At 40.6% G+C, this 17,500-nt stretch overlaps 1 protein-coding gene across 5 annotated transcripts in view; it reads left to right on the top strand.

The window, feature by feature from the left end:
- The first annotated feature begins 9,217 nt into the window (after window positions 1-9,217).
- pbx1a (pre-B-cell leukemia homeobox 1a) overlaps window positions 9,218-17,500 on the top strand; it is a 67,797-nt gene continuing 59,514 nt past the window's right edge. Inside the window, exons 1-2 of one of the 5 annotated variants that reach the window (XM_053673641.1) lie at window positions 9,218-9,928; window positions 12,307-12,380. In XM_053673641.1, coding sequence (XP_053529616.1) covers window positions 9,744-9,928; window positions 12,307-12,380 — 259 coding nt within the window. In that variant the 5' untranslated portion in view covers window positions 9,218-9,743. Of the gene's footprint in view, window positions 9,929-11,650; window positions 12,189-12,306; window positions 12,381-17,500 lie in introns of those variants that run through there. The other 4 variants (XM_053673640.1, XM_053673644.1, XM_053673643.1 and 1 more) reach the window with 4 other exon arrangements.

Genomic DNA, 17,500 nt, shown 5'->3' with positions numbered 1-17,500 from the left:
TAAACCCAGATACACATACTGGATAGATATACGTACATACATACTGTACTGCTACATTTAGAACCTTTCAGGGTTCTTCAGTCGTTCCACGTCGAGCCCTCCAACATGGTGTTCCCCTGTTAGACTCCAAACGAAGAACCGTTTACTAACAGCACAGTTACTGTACTTTATAACACAACCTCCATCTTTTGCATCTAGAGGAAGTCCTTATAAGGACATCCGGTTTGCTGCTGAGTTCTGGACTGTGATTGGTCAGGAGGTGGTGATTAATTCTCTATAACAGCGGCTCTGACAGTAGCGCAGCTGCGCATCACAGCTTTATATTAACGCGCTCGTTCTGATTATAATATAATATCGTTTCTATAGTAACAGCTCATACACAGTTTGATAAAACCCTGTGCGTAATCGTGTGATATTTTCTGTAAGGAGTCTCCAGTGTCAGTTTTTATACACGGTTTATTTAATTAATGCTTTGTATGTAGTTCGATTTAAGGTTGCGGAATGTCCGAGAGACGAGTTGCGGTGGTTCCGGTTCTCACTCACGTTGCTGGGAAACATTACAAAGCACTGACACTGGAGACTCCTTCCAGTAATGTTAAACAACATCTCATCTCCTAATGAAAAAAATGTTAAACAGCACCATCCATCCATCCATCCATCCATCCGTCCATCCATCCATCTTCTAGACCGCTTATCCTTCCTTCAGGGTCGCGGGGAACCTGGAGCCTATCCCAGGGAGCATCGGGCACAAGGCGGGGTACACCCTGGACAGGGTGCCAGTGTTAAACAGCACCATTTTTTATAAAATCTGTTGATGATTAGTCTTAATTTATGTGTAGCGTCTGCATGAACGAGTCCCTGTGAACAAGCTGTTACCATGGAAACGATAACGTATTGGAACGAGCGTGTTACTATAAAACTGTCGTTCGAAATAAAGCAAACCTTCTGACCAATCGGATTTGAGCATTCAACCATGCTGTGGTATAATGTGGTATTATAATAGACTCCTCTTTATTTCAGTGAACATCTCTCTCTGTGTCTCCTCCTGTCGCTCTCTCTCTGTCTCTCTTTTTCTCTGTTGCTCTCTCTGTCTCTATCTCTCTGTCTGTCTCTCTCTCTGTGGCTCTCTCTGTCTCTATCTCTCTGTCTGTCTCTCTCGCTCTGTCGCTCTCTCTGTCTCTCTCTCTATCTCTATCTCTCTGTCTGTCTCTCTGTCGCTCTCTCTGTCTCTCTCTCTGTCTCTATCTCTCTGTCTGTCTCTCTCTCTGTCGCTCTCTCTGTCTCTCTCTCTGTCGCTCTCTCTATCTCTATCTCTCTGTCTGTCTCTCTCGCTCTGTCGCTCTCTCTGTCTCTCTCTCTATCTCTATCTCTCTGTCTGTCTCTCTGTCGCTCTCTCTGTCTCTCTCTCTGTCTCTATCTCTCTGTCTGTCTCTCTCTCTGTCGCTCTCTCTATCTCTCTGTCTGTCTCTCTCGCTCTGTCGCTCTCTCTGTCTCTCTCTCTATCTCTATCTCTCTGTCTGTCTCTCTGTTGCTCTCTCTGTCTCTCTCTCTGTCTGTCTCTCTGTCGCTCTCTCTGTCTCTCTCTCTGTCTCTATCTCTCTGTCTGTCTGTCTCTCTGTCGCTCTCTCTGTCTCTCTCTCTGTCTCTATCTCTCTGTCTGTCTGTCTCTCTGTCGCTCTCTCTGTCTCTCTCTCTGTCGCTCTCTCTGTCTCTCTCTCTGTCGCTCTCTCTATCTCTATCTCTCTGTCTGGCTCTCTCTATCTCTATCTCTCTGTCTGTCTCTCTCTCTCTGTCGCTCTCTCTCTGTCTCCCTCTCTGTCGCTCTCTCTGTCGCTCTCTCCAGATTTGAAGTGCCGTGTCAGCAGATTCTTGCTCTCTTGTCTGTAAGTGTTCTTTATCTGTGTGTGTGTGTGTGTGTGTGTGTGTGTGTGAGAGAGAGAGAGAGAGAGAGGGAGAGTCACGGAGTGGCTTTACAGTTAATTTGTGACACTCTCCTCTCCTGGGAAAAAAAATCCTAACATCACCACCAGTATGCTGAGTTTGATTGATTTCTGCGATCGCAAAATGGTTAAATCCTGGAGCCAAGCCCCGCCCCCAAAAACCTCATCTCAACCTGTGTCTTTTTTTGTAATATGCAGATTGGTGTACATTTTGTCAGAATAAACGAGAAATATTTTCCAGTTCGATTCCTGCATTAAGAATAGAACAGCTGACTCTTGTGCTATTCATCGTTTGACATTTCTGACTAAAATTCTTGCCAGTTTAGTTAGCGTTTTAGCGCCACGTTAGTCCCCCGTATCTACAGTGTCACTCTAGTAGCATGAGGTACTTTCCTAGCAATTGATCAACATTTCGGAGAGACATTTTGACATCCCTGATATTTCTGTTTCATTTCCATATACATTTATGCAAATATGTATACATTATTCAAAAGGTAGACTTTGTTTTTGTTGTTTTTTTTTTGGTCTTTCTTCAGTAATTCATCTCCAGTAGCACTAATGCTAAAACAATCTTACCTAGCTCCAAAATAAAAACATATTTCTGTACAAACTGGCCCAAAGTACATTACAGAAATAACATTGTATGTGTATTTGGTCTGGTTTAGGCCACGCCCACTTACCCCGGGTTTAAATCCAGATCCAGATCCAGATAGTAGTAATTGTGTTACACGACTGCTGTACACTCTCTGTAGCTACATGCTACAGGAGCTAGCTAAAATGTCAGCCTGTCAGTCATTCGCTACCTCATGCTTATCGCCCATATCCGCTACTCACCTAGCGCGAGCAGAGTGAACATTCTACAACTTAAGGAAGCTGTTAGCATTACGTATTACGTAGTATGTTTTATTAACGTTGAGGCTGTAACGTTATAAAAATAACGCAGTGTGTTGAAAACGTGAAAATTGAAATGAAAATGTCCTCTTAGTGTAGTGTTCCTTCACCTGCGATCTGGATTAGCGTGCTTTGCTGCTAGCGTAAGCAACAGGAGATATTTATTTGCGTTTGACGCGCCACTGCCGTAGCGAAGTCGGTACATCCAGGAGAAACGATCCTGATTGGTCGGGTGCGGATGCAGCAGCCAATCACGTCGAAGTGAAATGAGCTCGTTTAGTGGAATTTAGTGAAACTAACATGAATGATTTTAGGATGTTGACCTGATTTGTTTATAACAGTTAGCTAGCCACAGCTAACGCCGGCCTTAGCTAGCTAGAACAGCGTCAAAAATGAATCACATAAATCACGTTTGAGGTCCAGTGTGACAGACTGATTTTTAACGCTTTAAACATTAAGCGTAGTGGAATAATAACAACAGTAATAGTAATGAAATAAACAAAGTCTTGCTCTTGCAAATCTCTGAATTAATCTCAGTTCTGCAGTCCGTCGGAAAGCGGATTAAAGTTTAATTCCTGCGTCTGAGGTTGGAGCTGGAGCTTCCTCTTTCAGGACCTGCTTTTTATTCATGTCTGAGAGATGCAGCGTCTCAACCAGCTGAATATTTCATCACGGCCTCAGAGCGAGCGCTCGGTTCTGCAGCAAAGAGCTCGACCCTGATCGATACCTCGCCTCCGTTTCAGAGAAAGAAATCAGAAAAATCCGTCCGTCATCAGAAGTAAATCCTGGTGTAAATGACGTAGCGCTTTGCCCGGGATTGTCTCTGTAAATATTATATCAATAAAACTGTAAATGTTAATTAAAACCCAGATCCATCTTCCGTTCATCATCAGCGTTCTCACTGCTGAAGCGTGACGAGATAACGCTCGCGAATCACTGCCTTTTCTGACTCTCACAAAATCGTTGTTAAATGATCGAGCAAGCATCACATTACACACTCTCTTTCTCTAGAGATGTTTAGATGAGTGTGTGAGTGTGTGTGTGTGTGTGTGTGTGTGTAGTGGTGATGTTTAGATGAGAGAGTGTGTGTGTGTGTGTGTTTGTGTGTGTGTTTGTCTAGTGGTGATGTTTAGATGAGTGTGTGTGTGTGTGTGTGTGTGTGTGTGTTTGTGTGTGTGTGTGTAGTGGTGATGTTTAGATGACAGTGTGAGTGTGAGTGTGTGTGTGTGTGTGTGTGTGTGTAGTGGTGATGTTTAGATGAGTGTGTGTGTGTGTGTGTGTGTGTGTGCGAGTGTGTGTGTGTGTAGTGGTGATGTTTAGATGAGAGTGTGAGTGAGTGAGTGTGTGTGTGTGTGTGTGTGTGTGTGTGTGTGTGTGTGTGTGTGTGTGTGAGTGTGTGTAGTGGTGATGTTTAGATGAGAGAGTGTGTGTGTGTGTGTGTGTGTTTGTCTAGTGGTGATGTTTAGATGAGTGTGTGTGTGTGTGTGTGTGTGTTTGTGTGTGTGTGTGTAGTGGTGATGTTTAGATGAGAGTGTGAGTGAGTGAGTGTGTGTGTGTGTGTGTGTGTGTGTGTGTGTGTGTGTGTGTGTGAGTGTGTGTAGTGGTGATGTTTAGATGAGAGTGTGAGTGTGTGTGTGTGTGTGTGTTTGTGTGTGTGTTTGTCTAGTGGTGATGTTTAGATGAGTGTGTGTGTGTGTGTGTGTGTGTGTGTGAGTGTGTGTAGTGGTGATGTTTAGATGAGAGTGTGAGTGTGTGTGTGTGTGTGTGTGTGTGTGTGTGCGAGTGTGTGTGTGTACTGGTGATGTTTAAATGAGAGAGTATGTGTGTGTGTGTGTGTGTGTGTGTGTGTGTGTGTGTGTGTGTACTGGTGATGTTTAAATGAGAGAGTATGTGTGTGTGTGTGTGCGTGTGTGTGTGTACTGGTGAAGTTTAGATGAGTGTGTGTGTGTGTGTGTGTGTGTGTGTGTGTGTGTGTGTGTGTGTGTGAGTGTGTGTGTGTGTAGTGGTGATGTTTAGATGAGTGTGTGTGTGTGTGTGAGTGTGTGTGTGTGTGTGTGTGTGTGTGTGTGTGTGTAGTGGTGATGTTTAGATGAGTGTGTGCGTGTGTGTGTGAGTGTGTGTGTGTGTGAGTGTGTGTGTGTGTGTGTGTGTGTGTGTGATGATGATGGTGATGATGAGTTAGCAGAACCCTGAGTTAGCGAGTTAGCATTCCTCCTGCAGATCTGTTGGGACTGTAGAAGTGCTGAGAGAAGAACAGGTCTGTACCCACAATCCTCTCTGCTCCCTCTCTCTCTCTCTCTCTCTCTCTCTCTCTCTCTCCCATGTGTTTACTCTCACACGTGCTCAGCGGGAATTCTGATTGGCCGTCGGCTCGCTCTCAAATTACAGACAGCGGCGTTTCTGATGGCTAATTTTCGAGGCGAGGTTAATTGGATTAGCTGATGTAGCGCTTCTCCATTAAAACAAGTCACAGGAATGTGGTTTCTGTTCTGCTGTCGCTCTCTCACTCCTCTACTACACCCAGACTCTCACACCAGTGCACGCCCTGCTCAGGGGTACAGAAGAACAGAAGGGAAGAAAGAAGTGGAGTGAAAGAGAAAGGACTGAGAGGAGGATGGAGTGATGAAAGAGAGAGAGAGAGAGAGAGAGAGCGAGAGAAATGGTGAAGATTCCAGATTAAAATGAAAGACAGAAGAGTAAAAAAAGAACTGACAGAGGGGAAGAGGGAAAGGATAGAAATTTAAGGAGGAAAAGAAAGAGAGAAAGTAAGAAAGAAAGAAGAAGGGAAGGTGGAGTAAGAATGGACGAGAAAGACGGAAAGAAAGTTGGAACAATTAGAAAAGGAAAGAAAAAAGTTGGGAAATGAAATCGATGCATAGGGGAACAGACAGGTGCGGTGGACAGGGCAAAGAGAGAGGGAAAAAGAAAGAAAGAAAGAAGAACAGGGAAAGAATGAATTAGGGTCAGAAAGCCAGGAAGAAAAAACAAAGAAAGAAACCGGGGAAGATTGAGAAAGCGTGGATGAGAAGGAAAGAAAGAATGAAGAAAAATGTGGACAAATAAAAGAAAGAAAGAATGAATTGGGGTCCAGAAAAAGAACAAAAACAAAGAATGTAAGCAGAGAGGAAAACAAAGAATTGAAGACAAGAAAGAAAGAAAGAAAGAAAGAATGAATTGGGGTCCAGAAAAAGAACAAAAACAAAGAATGTAAGCAGAGAGGAAAACAAAGAATTGAAGACAAGAAAGAAAGAAAGAAAGAAAGAAAGAAGACAAAGATAGAAAAAAGAAGTGGTGGAAAAAAAGAAAGAAAGAAAGAAAGAAAGAAAGAAGAAGATAGGACGCAACTATTACGAAAAGAAAGAAAAAGTGTGGGAAGATTAAACTGATTGTTAAAGGAAAATAGACAGGAAAGAGAAAAAGAAAGAAAGAAAGAAAGAAAGAAAGAAAGAAAGAAAGAAAGAAAGAAAGAAAGAAAGAAAGAAAGAAATTGGATCAAAAGGACATGAAGGAAGAAAGAAAGAAACAGATGAGAAAGAAGGAAGGAAAAATGTGGTCAAATGAAAGAAAGTGAAAGAAAGAATGTAAGAATTCAGTGCTAGAACAAACAAACAAACAAACAAACAAATGAATAAAACTGTAACTGTGTTCTTTTTGCTGTTTACTTTATTTAACAGACGTTGTAAGGGTTCCTGTATCTGTGTTTGTGTAAATAATAATAATAATAATAATAATAATAATAATAATAATAATAGTGTAATTGTGATTAAGGTAAACACATCTTGCTACTCGAGTGTAAAATATATACCGCTGTTATCAACACGACACAAAGCTCTGAAACTCACTCATACGTAAAAACCTGTGTGTGTGTGTGTGTGTGTGCGTGCGCGCGCGCGTGTTCCACGTTAACGCTCTTGAAACCCCGAGCTCTGGAGTGAGGACTTTTCACAGTGACATTAAGCAGCTCGCCCTGTGATTAACCCTAATGAGAAAGCCGATAGATTGATTTAACCCTAACTCTGACACAGAAAAGGCCACTACTTCCTGGACCGCATGGATCGTGTTGCGCTAATGAGATGTGACCTTAATGCTACAGTTAAGATGGAGAGCGGCTAATGAAGGCGCGGCCCGCCGAGGACGTCGATACACGTACCGCTCCATCCGTCAGCCTCGCTGAATTTTACAGCCGGATATTTTCCTATTTATTATTTTTCTTCCCCGTGATGACATCCCGACCTGCGGTTAAATGAAATGTGCACCTGCTGCACGTGACTCCGAATCCGATCTAATCCTCGGCGAGGCCGCGTGACCCGGACGCGCCGTCTGAAATGTGCGCTCGTGACATTTATATTTCAATAAACATGACCAGAATCGCTATATGCGGATGCGCCGGATCAGCCTGCGCTTTGAAAAAGTCAATTTGGTAATATCAAGATGAATTACAGCAGCTCGGGCGGTCGCATTTAATCTGGGAAACTGTTTACTCAGACTGTAACGGGTTTAAAACGTTCACGTGGAACTCTTTGCAGCGATCACGCAGCGCGGGGTCTTCAGAATACAGAAATACATCAACGTTGTAGCGTCACCACACGCACATTACACGGGAATTACCGCTGAGTGATCACCAACACGAAGGTGTGTATGAACACACACTCTCATGAGTCAATTCTGTGTGAAAAGTATTCATTCAGGAATGAAAGAGTGTGTGTGTGTGTGTGTGTCTCGTGCGGCTATGGGAAATGAATCAAAGACAGGGTGGTGTGATCAATAAAACACTTTCAAAGTGTTTTATTCCTCTTATACTTCAGCAGTTCATCAATGATTGCAATTTATTATTTATTAAAGAACGAGCTATGCTTTTTATCCGTTTATAGTTACATAATCAAGCACTTACAGTTTCTCGCTTACGTTACAGCAGCTATAAACAGTCGTTCCCTTGAAATGAATAAGACAGAAAAAAAAGATCGTCTGCCGTACACGTCCCTGCGAACGAGCCGTTGCTATAGAAACGATAGCGTATTAGCGAGCGTATTAATATAAACCTGTGCTCCTGTCAGAGCCGCTGTTACAGAGAATTAATCAACACCTGATGACCTATCATAGTCCAGAACTCAGCAGCACCATAAAGGAGAGCCTGGTGAGGGAACGCCTGTGTATCGCGGCTCCGGCGTACGTTAGAACTCGTTTAGTGACGATTAACTGTAACTCTGAACAGATCAAATGTACGAGGTGCTTTTCTTTAATAAACCAAACGACGGTTACAAGGAGAAGAGACGCAGCGAGATCTTCACCAGACACAGAATTCCAAAAACCAAATGACAGCGGTGTGATTTATTGAAACTGAAATATGGAATTGGATATAAAGTGGAATATAACGATGATAATCTGAAATAAATTGATTGACAGTTTGACAAATAAAAGAAAGAAAGAAGAGGGGAAGGTGAGGATTAACAATTAGGACCGGAAGAAAAAATGTGAGGAAATGAAAATAAAGGCTAGAGGAAAAGAGAAAAAAACAAGCAGACAATAAATAGAAAGAAAGAAAGAAAGAAAGAACGAAAGAAAGAAAGAAAGAAAGAAAGAAAGAAAGAAAGATCAAATAAGGCACTGGAAATAAAAACAAATAAGCAAACAAACAAGCAAACAAATGGAAAGAAAGAAAGAAAGAAAGAAAGAAAGATCAAATAAGGCACTGGAAATAACAAACAAATAAGCAAACAAACAAGCAAACAAATGGAAAGAAAGAAAAAAAGAAAGATCAAATAAGGCACTGGAAATAACAAACAAACAAAGAAATAGAAAGAAAGAAAGAAAGAAAGAAAGAATCAGGCACAGGAAATAAAAACAAACAAACAAACAAACAAACAAACAAATAAATGAAAAAAATTAAGAAAGAAGAGGGGAAGGTGAAGACTAACAATTGGGAACAGAAAGAAAAAATGTGAGGAAATAAAAATAAAGGCTAGAGGAAAACAGAAGAAAACAAACAAACAAGAAATACAAAGAAAGAAAGAAAGAAAGAAAGAAAGAAAGAAAGAAAGAAAGAAAGAAAGAAAGAATGGCAAAGGAAATAAAAACAAACAAATAGAAAGAAAGTAAGAAAGCTACAATAAAAACAAACAGGCAAATAAATAAATAAATAGAAAGAAAGATCAAGTCAGGCGCAGGAAATAAAATAAATAAATAAAAGAGATGAAAGTTGTAAATAAACTGATTGACAGTTTGACACGAGAATAAAAACAGAAACATATCAGAGAGACGCCATGATTATTTAAGCCATGTCCACTCGTACTGCGCCCCGCCCACTTCGGAACGTGATTGACACTAGGGGGCGTGGCCTTAGCCATCCTCTCGCCCAATCACGTGGCGTGGGCGGTGCTGCGCTGCTCGCAAGCTCCTGTTCATGTGTCACTTCTGAAACAAAAGCAGTGCGCGCGGCACTTTATTATTTTTTTTTCACCCCATAAGCTCGGCTCGCGAGCAGAAGCAGCGCTACAAGCTGAATAACACCCGGGACTTGTCGCTCCGCCGAACCGCCGGATTTATCCTCTTTCTCCCTCCTCCTACTCCTCTTTCTCCTCCTTCTCCACCTCCACCACCGCCTGGGTTTTAAACTTGTTTCTTGTTTCTCTCCGGGTTTGGAGCAGGAGTGGCCTGCGACTTTTCCCCTCTCTCACAACGGATCGCGTTTCATTTCCCTGTGAGGAGAAAACCCACACCACACAACTGTCCGCGAGCGCACGCTTTTTCCCGCCTCTTTTTTTTCTGTTTCTGATATTTTCCCCTCAGAGGACGGAGAAAAGAGAAAGATAGATAGATAGAGAGGAAGAGAGAGGGGAAGAGAGAGAGATTTCCGAGCTGAGGAAGAAATAAAAATAAAAGTGTGTGTGTGAGTGTGTGTGTGAGAGAGAGAGGATGGAGGAGCAGCCGCGGTTGATGCACCCTCACGGGGTGGGCTTGGCCGGTCACCCGGGCCTCACGCACCGTCCCCCGGACGTCACAGCGGGAAGCGACGGCGACTCGAGGAAGCAGGACATCGGAGACATTTTACAGCAAATCATGACCATAACGGACCAGAGTCTGGATGAAGCTCAGGCCAGGTGCCTTCCACTTCACTCTTTATCTCACTCATTTAAACACATTATATCTATATATCTATTTAAAATAAAGACACAGAGCAAACTTCAGGTCGTTCCCCAAACCGAGTTTTACTCCCTTCATCATCATCACAGTAATAATGATAATAATAATAATCATCATCGTCATCATCACTATGTAGTGCACTTCATGTCCTTAATGAGTCCGTTTGATACTCAGCCTTAATTAAAAATAAATGTTATTTAGGAGCAGAGAAACGTACTCCAAACATATATACATATACATACATATATATATATATATATATATATATATATATATATATATATATATATATATATATATATATATATATATATAAAATATATCTTAATAAATACTGTACATTTTGAATTTTCATTTACAGATAATTTATTTAGTGGATAAAATTGACTAACTTTCTCCATCTAAAAATAAAGTATTTGTAAATGTTTTATTAATGTCAGTAGTGTAATCTTTTCTACTTACAATTTTACACAATTTTAAGTTAATCTTTGCAAAAATAATATTCATTTTTTTATCATAATAAAAAAATACGGTTAGTATTTATTCAGTGTAATAGCCGAGAAATGAGAATGAATAAATAAATAAATAAAAGTCACATTTGTGTATGTAAATATATTAAATGAGTAAACTAATAAAAAAGTTTATATATATATATATATATATATATATAAATATATACATACAGTATATTTTGTATGTACATTGTATATGCATTATTTATATAAAATATTTAATTTAGTGGATAAAAGTTGCTTTATGTACAGTTATATTTGTACGTATTTATTTGTGTTGTTCATTTATCAATATTTTATTTTGCTTGCTTTTAAAAAAGCAATAAATGCTATAACACTTTTTATATACACTGATTTACTAAACAGTACATTGATAAAATATTTATAAACAAATGAAGGCTTGTGATTACAATATGATTTATATTTTTATTTTCTATTATAAGTATGACAACGTTAGATATACTTTATATAAATATATATATATATATATAAATAATCTCTCTAAAGTTATTATTTTAACAAAGAATGGAAAACGCACATATTTATATGAACACCTGATTATTAGTAATTACATGACATTTTACAATATACTTCTTCTTCTTCTTCTTCTTCTTCATCAGAACATTGACCTCGCTCGGAGTGCTGCGTTAGAGAACATTTTTACTCCGGAAATAAAGTCTCCGGATTTAATTCTCATTTAAGCGTCATTGTGGACAAATTTAAAGGAGTAATAAACATTACACTAGTTACCCGATTCATTAATAATACATTTGTGTTATGTGTCTTATGTTTTAGATTTCTAACCGTACGTTATGAATGGTGTGTGATATGATAGTAAAATGTGTTCATTTCACGCTGTGTGAGGTGTTACTGCTGTAATATTTAGTGTCAGTGTGTGTTTCAGTGATTGTGTTCAAGCTGAAGTGTAAAGTTACAGCGTTAGATTACACGCTAACCTGCTGCACACCAGTGGAGGCTTTGATAACTGCTAGGACACGCCTCCTTTTCTGGGACTGACACACCGAGGCCACTCCCCTTTTATTGGAACTGACACATAGAGGCCACACCTCCTTCAGTGGGAGTGACACACAGAGGCCACTCCCCTTTCACTGGGACTGACACACAGAGGCCATGCCTCCTTCTCTGGGACTACCATACCGAGGCCACGCCTCCTTCACCGGAACTGACACACATAGGCCACTCCCCTTTCACCGGAAACAAGGCCACGCCTCCTTCACTGGTACTGACACTGAGGCCACGCCTCCTTTACTTGGATTGACACACCGAGGCACGGCTCCATCTCTGGGCCTGACACACCGAGGCCACGCCTCCTCACTAGGACTAACAGGTTTAGAGGCCACACCCCCTTCATCGTGACTGACAGGTATAGAGGCCACTCACCTCCACTGTAATTGACATGCACAGAGGCCACGCCCCCTTTCCTGTGACTGACACCCAGAGGGGCCAAGCCTCCTTCCCTGTGACTAACAGGCGTATAGGTCATGCCCCATTCCCTGTGACTGGCTGGTATATAGGCCACACCCCTTCCCTGTGACTGACAGATACATAGGCCACGCCCCTTACCTGTGATTGGCAGGCTTGTAGGCCACGCCCCATTCACTGTGACTGGCTGGTATATAGGCACCGCCCCCTTCCCTGTGACTGGCTGGTATATTGGCCACACCCGGTTCCCTGTGACTGACAGGTATGTAGAAGCGTAGAGGCGAGATGTGAGAGTGATGTGATGTAATAATCAGGAGCGTGACGGAGACGTGTTCGTGTTTTTACTGAAGTTTTGACGTTTATTTATTTTGTCTCTGCAGGAAACACGCTCTGAACTGTCACCGCATGAAACCTGCGCTCTTCAACGTGCTGTGTGAAATTAAAGAGAAAACAGGTGAGTTCCGTCTCCTCTGAGTACACACTGAGTACACGCTGAGCACATGCCAAGGACACGCCGAGCACACGCCGAGGATTCACGGGAATAACTGAATCATGTTCAAACGCAGTAGGGCTGATCTTATGGCGTGTTTACACAATCAATCTATTTATCTAACGATCAGTCAGTCTATCTATCTATCTGTCTATCTATCTATCTATCCATCCATCTATCTATCGAAATCTGTTTATTTACATTTACATTTATTCATTTAGCGGACGCATTTATCCAAAGCGACTTACAAATGAGAAAATGCAAGCAAAGCAATATATCAAGCAGAGAACAATACAAGTAGTGCTACCATACAAGATCCGTTAATTTATCTATCTGTTTATTTATTTATACATATTTACTTATTTAAACATTGCATTTATTTAAACTAGAGATGGCACTGATCCTATACCCAGTATACCCATCCAGTATACCACTATACCCATAAGACCCACTATACAAAATACACCCAGTATATCCATTACACAAAATACACAGAGTATACCCACTATACCCATTAGACCCAGTATACCCACTATACAAGTATACCCACTATACCCAGTACACCCAGCACACCTAGCACACTCACTTTACCCAGGACACCCACTATACCCAGTACACCCAGTATACCCAGTATACCCATTATACAACTTACACCCGGTATACCCCCTATACAAAATAAATACACCCAGTATACCAACTATACCCATTAGACCCACTATACAAAGTACATCCAGTATACCCATTATACCCAGCACACCCAGTATACCCACGATACAAAGTACATCCAGTTTACCCACGATACAAGTATACCCACTATACCCAGTACACCCAGAACACCCACTATACCCAATACACCCAGCACACCCACTATACCCAGTACACCCAGCACACCCACTATACCCAGTACACCCAGTATACCCAGTACACCCAGTATACCCACTATACAAATTACACCCAGTATACACACTATACAAAATACAGCCAGTATACCAACTATACCCATGAGACCCACTATACAAAGTACACCCAGCACACCCACTATACCCAGTACACCCAGCACACCTACTATACCCAATACACACAGCACACCTACTATACCCAATACACCCAGCACACCCACTATACCCAGTACACCCAGTATACCCAGTACACCCAGCACAACCACTATACCCAGTACACCCACTATACCCAGTACACCCAGCACACCTACTATACCCAGTACCCCCAGTATACCCAGTACACCCAGCACACCCAGTATACCCAGTACACCCAGCACACCCACTATACCCAGTACCCCCACTATACCCAGTACCCCCAGTATACCCAGTACACCCAGCACACCCACTATACCCAGTACCCCCACTATACCCAGAACACCCACTATACCCAATACACCCAGCACACCCACTATACCCAATACACCCAGCACACCCACTATACCCAGTACACCCAGCACACCCACTATACCCAGTACCCCCACTATACCCAGTACACCCAGCACACCCACTATACCCAGTACCCCCAGTATACCCAGTACACCCAGCACACCCACTATACCCAGTACCCCCACTATACCCAGTACCCCCACTATACCCAGTACCCCCAGTATACCCAGTACACCCAGCACACCCACTATACCCAGTACCCCCACTATACCCAGTACACCCAGCACACCCACTATAGCAAGTACACCCACTATACCCAGTACCCCCAGTATACCCAGTACACCCAGCACACCCACTATACCCAGTACCCCCAGTATACCTAGTACCCCTAGTATACCCAGTACACCCACTATAACCAGTACACCCACTATAACCAGTACACCCAGTATACTCAGTACACCCAGTATATATAGAGTCAGTCTTTGGTGTTAGCGTAATAGCTAGCGTTAACCGTCGGTGCAGTCGGAGGTGGTGAAGGAAAGATCATTTTATAGATTTGTTTCACGTTTCTGAGTGAGTTGCATTCTGCTCGGTAGAGCTCGTTAGAGCTGCGTAATTAATCCTATTTTAATCATGACCAGTATTTCTGACTGAAGTAAATTGATATCGAGCGATAAAGCGGTGAGTTCAGGTAAAATTAACATGAAAAGTTTTAGAAATAACATTACATATGATCACTGTTTTAACCGTGGTGTTAGATTTATATTTATATTTAATATTTATATTTATTTAATGTATAAAAGCACTATTATTTTGAATTCCTTTGAAAGATTTATTTATATAAAAGTTTTAAAAGGAACAAAATCCTGTTTTCTGTTCATTTTAAAGTTATAAATAGAATTATGACAAAAAATTGTGAATTTAATATTAAGAAATAATTTTTATTGTAATTAAGGCGGGGTAAATATCGTGTGTGTGCTGTGTTATGTTTCAAATTCTTTAAAAAACTGAATTGGTGATTACAAACTAAATGGAATTGAAACTTTTTTATTTTAATCTTTAAAATAGCATTTTAAAAATATATTTTCTTTTTCTTCTTATTTTGTGCTAAATAATTTTTCACTGAATCTTAAAAATACAGTTTTTATTTTTATTTTTATAATAATTTTAATGTGTATTTAGTAAGAATGCAATAATAACCATTTTAACAATTATCAAACTTTATTTAGTAATATTTTAATAGTAATAATAATTTTAATTTAAGAATAATGTAAACAAGTTTAAGTTTTAATTTTAACCATATTTGAAATATTTAGTAATAATTGTAACTTTTATTCAGTAACAGTTTTAACATTTAATAATAATTTTAGAGTTTATTTAGTAGTAATTAAATAATAATAATAATGATTTTTATTTGAGAATAATTTTTATAATTTTAAGCTTTAATTTTAACAACATTTGTAACATTTAATGATACCTTTAACTTTTATTTAGTATTAGTTTAATAATAATAATTTTTTTTAATAATAATCGTAACTTTTATTTAGTACTGATTTAATAATTATAATAATTTTAATCATCTTAACTTTTATTTAGCAATAAGTTAATCATAATGGTTTTATCATTAAGTTTGTCATTTTAAGTTTATTTGTAACATTTAATAATAATTGTAACTTTTATCCACTTGTGATTTTTAAACAGAAACTTGGGAGAGTTTACACAGTCGCTCTTCTGTTTTATCTTTCTGCAAACCTTTGTGTGTGTGTGTGTGTGTGCGTGTGTATGTGTGAGTACGCCGGCTGTTTTCTTTGAGCCGAGTTCATTCAGAGTTCGTCTCCAACACCAACAGCAAAGTGACTTGGACCTCGTCCTCGTCCTGACTCCTTTTTCCTTCCCATAATTCATGGACGCTTTCGGAGAGGAGAAAGCACCCGTACGAAAAGCTCGACGTGTTCCAGATCACACTCGCCAAAATATTTAACCGATCTGGCTCGACGTGTAAATCTATCACACCCGAGCTGTTTATAACAGCGTAATAAATTCATAATGACGCCTACACATCTCCTACAGGCAATAAAGGATAACGTGATCCTCCATGGGATAAACGCCGTAAACATATTAACATAGTCTAAAGGCGCAGTAGTCAATAGTTTTCATCTCTGACTAGTGTAAATAACATAAAATAATTATTAAAATAATTATGTAAAAGTTAGTAATAAATAAAAGTAAAAGTTAGTAATTAAGTAAAAGTTAGTAATAGTTTGATGATACTTTCCTTTAATGCCTACAGAGACAGAGAAGGTTAAGTTTTTACATTTTGTTTGATGTCAAATCAACGGCACCTATTCAGTACCGTTTAATTTGTATTTATTAAAAACGTAAAAAATTCATTTATCATGACGATATCGGTCACATCGCCCAGCTCTATACGTAGCTGGAACCCCCCCCCCATCAATTTGGAAATCAGGCTTCCACCCGGAATGTTTGCTTGTATTTGGATTGGCCTCTTGTCAGTTATTTTGTAGCCACGCCCTCAACACCTCTTCACCAATCATTGTGAGGCGGCGTCGCATGTTTACAGAATCGCAACTCAATTCAGCGTTCATTCATGTCATGACAGTCTAGCTGAACTGAAAGCTCTGTAAGTTTTGGGGGCGGGGCTTTGTGTACGTGGGTGGGGATGGGGGTGGGGTCAAGCGCCAATCAGAAGCCAGCGTTTTTAATCACTTGTTGTGTAACACTTTGACAACGTGTAATAGCATGTTATAACACAGGTTATAACATAAGGCAGTATATTAAAGTGGAAGGAAATCTTGTAGTTGTTACAGCCTGTTTAAAAAAAAACCTGTGTGTGAGTGTGAGTGTGTGTGAGTGTGTGTGTGTGTGAGTGGAATGTTAATGCGAAACATGCTCGGCACAGTCAGCAGCAGCGGCGTCGGAATGAGCTCTCTCTTCTTTCCCTCTCAGTTTAATGCAGGGGTGTAATTTCACACTGTGCTCACACACACACACACACACACACACACACACACTCACACAGAGAAAATGGCTTGTATGACTGCTATGACATTTACTGCAAATGAACGTGCAAATCTCTCTCTCTCTCTTTCGTTTTTTTTTTTTCTTTCTTTCTTCCTTTCTTTCTCTCTTCTTGTTCTTTTTTCTATTTCTCTTCCTTTCTCTCTCCTTTCTCTCTCTTTTCACACACACACACACACACACACACACACACACACGTGATGTTTCTATACGTTAAAAAAAAACACTTATATATCGAGCAACCGTGATCTTCGGCGTCATCCTGCGAGTTCCGTCGCGCCGCTCGACCCCCGGTCTCTAACGGCGCGTGACTCGGACTCGCCTCGGCGCCGGCGTAATGATTCCCTCCGCGCTTATTTTATTTTATTTTCTTTTTTTCCTTTTTTTTTTCTGAGAGCGCTCAGCCTTCGAGTCCAAAAACCCGCTCGCAATTAGAACGCCTCATAAATTATGCAAATGATGACTGGCGTAATTGAGACGTGTTAATCATGTTTTAAGAGCCTAATTACAGAAGTGTATAACGGAGGTGGGAGGCTGTAATTAGCGCCGAGAGCCGGATCAGGACGACACACACACACACACACACACACACACACACACACACACACGGAGGCGGAAGTAACCGGTCAGTAATGAACGGACAGGTAAAGAGACGAGCGA

This window comes from Ictalurus punctatus, chromosome 20, assembly GCF_001660625.3.
Source record: "Ictalurus punctatus breed USDA103 chromosome 20, Coco_2.0, whole genome shotgun sequence".
NCBI lineage: Eukaryota > Metazoa > Chordata > Actinopteri > Siluriformes > Ictaluridae > Ictalurus > Ictalurus punctatus.
The sequence above is the reverse complement of the archived record's forward strand: the minus strand, read 5'-3'. Positions and strand labels throughout refer to the sequence as shown.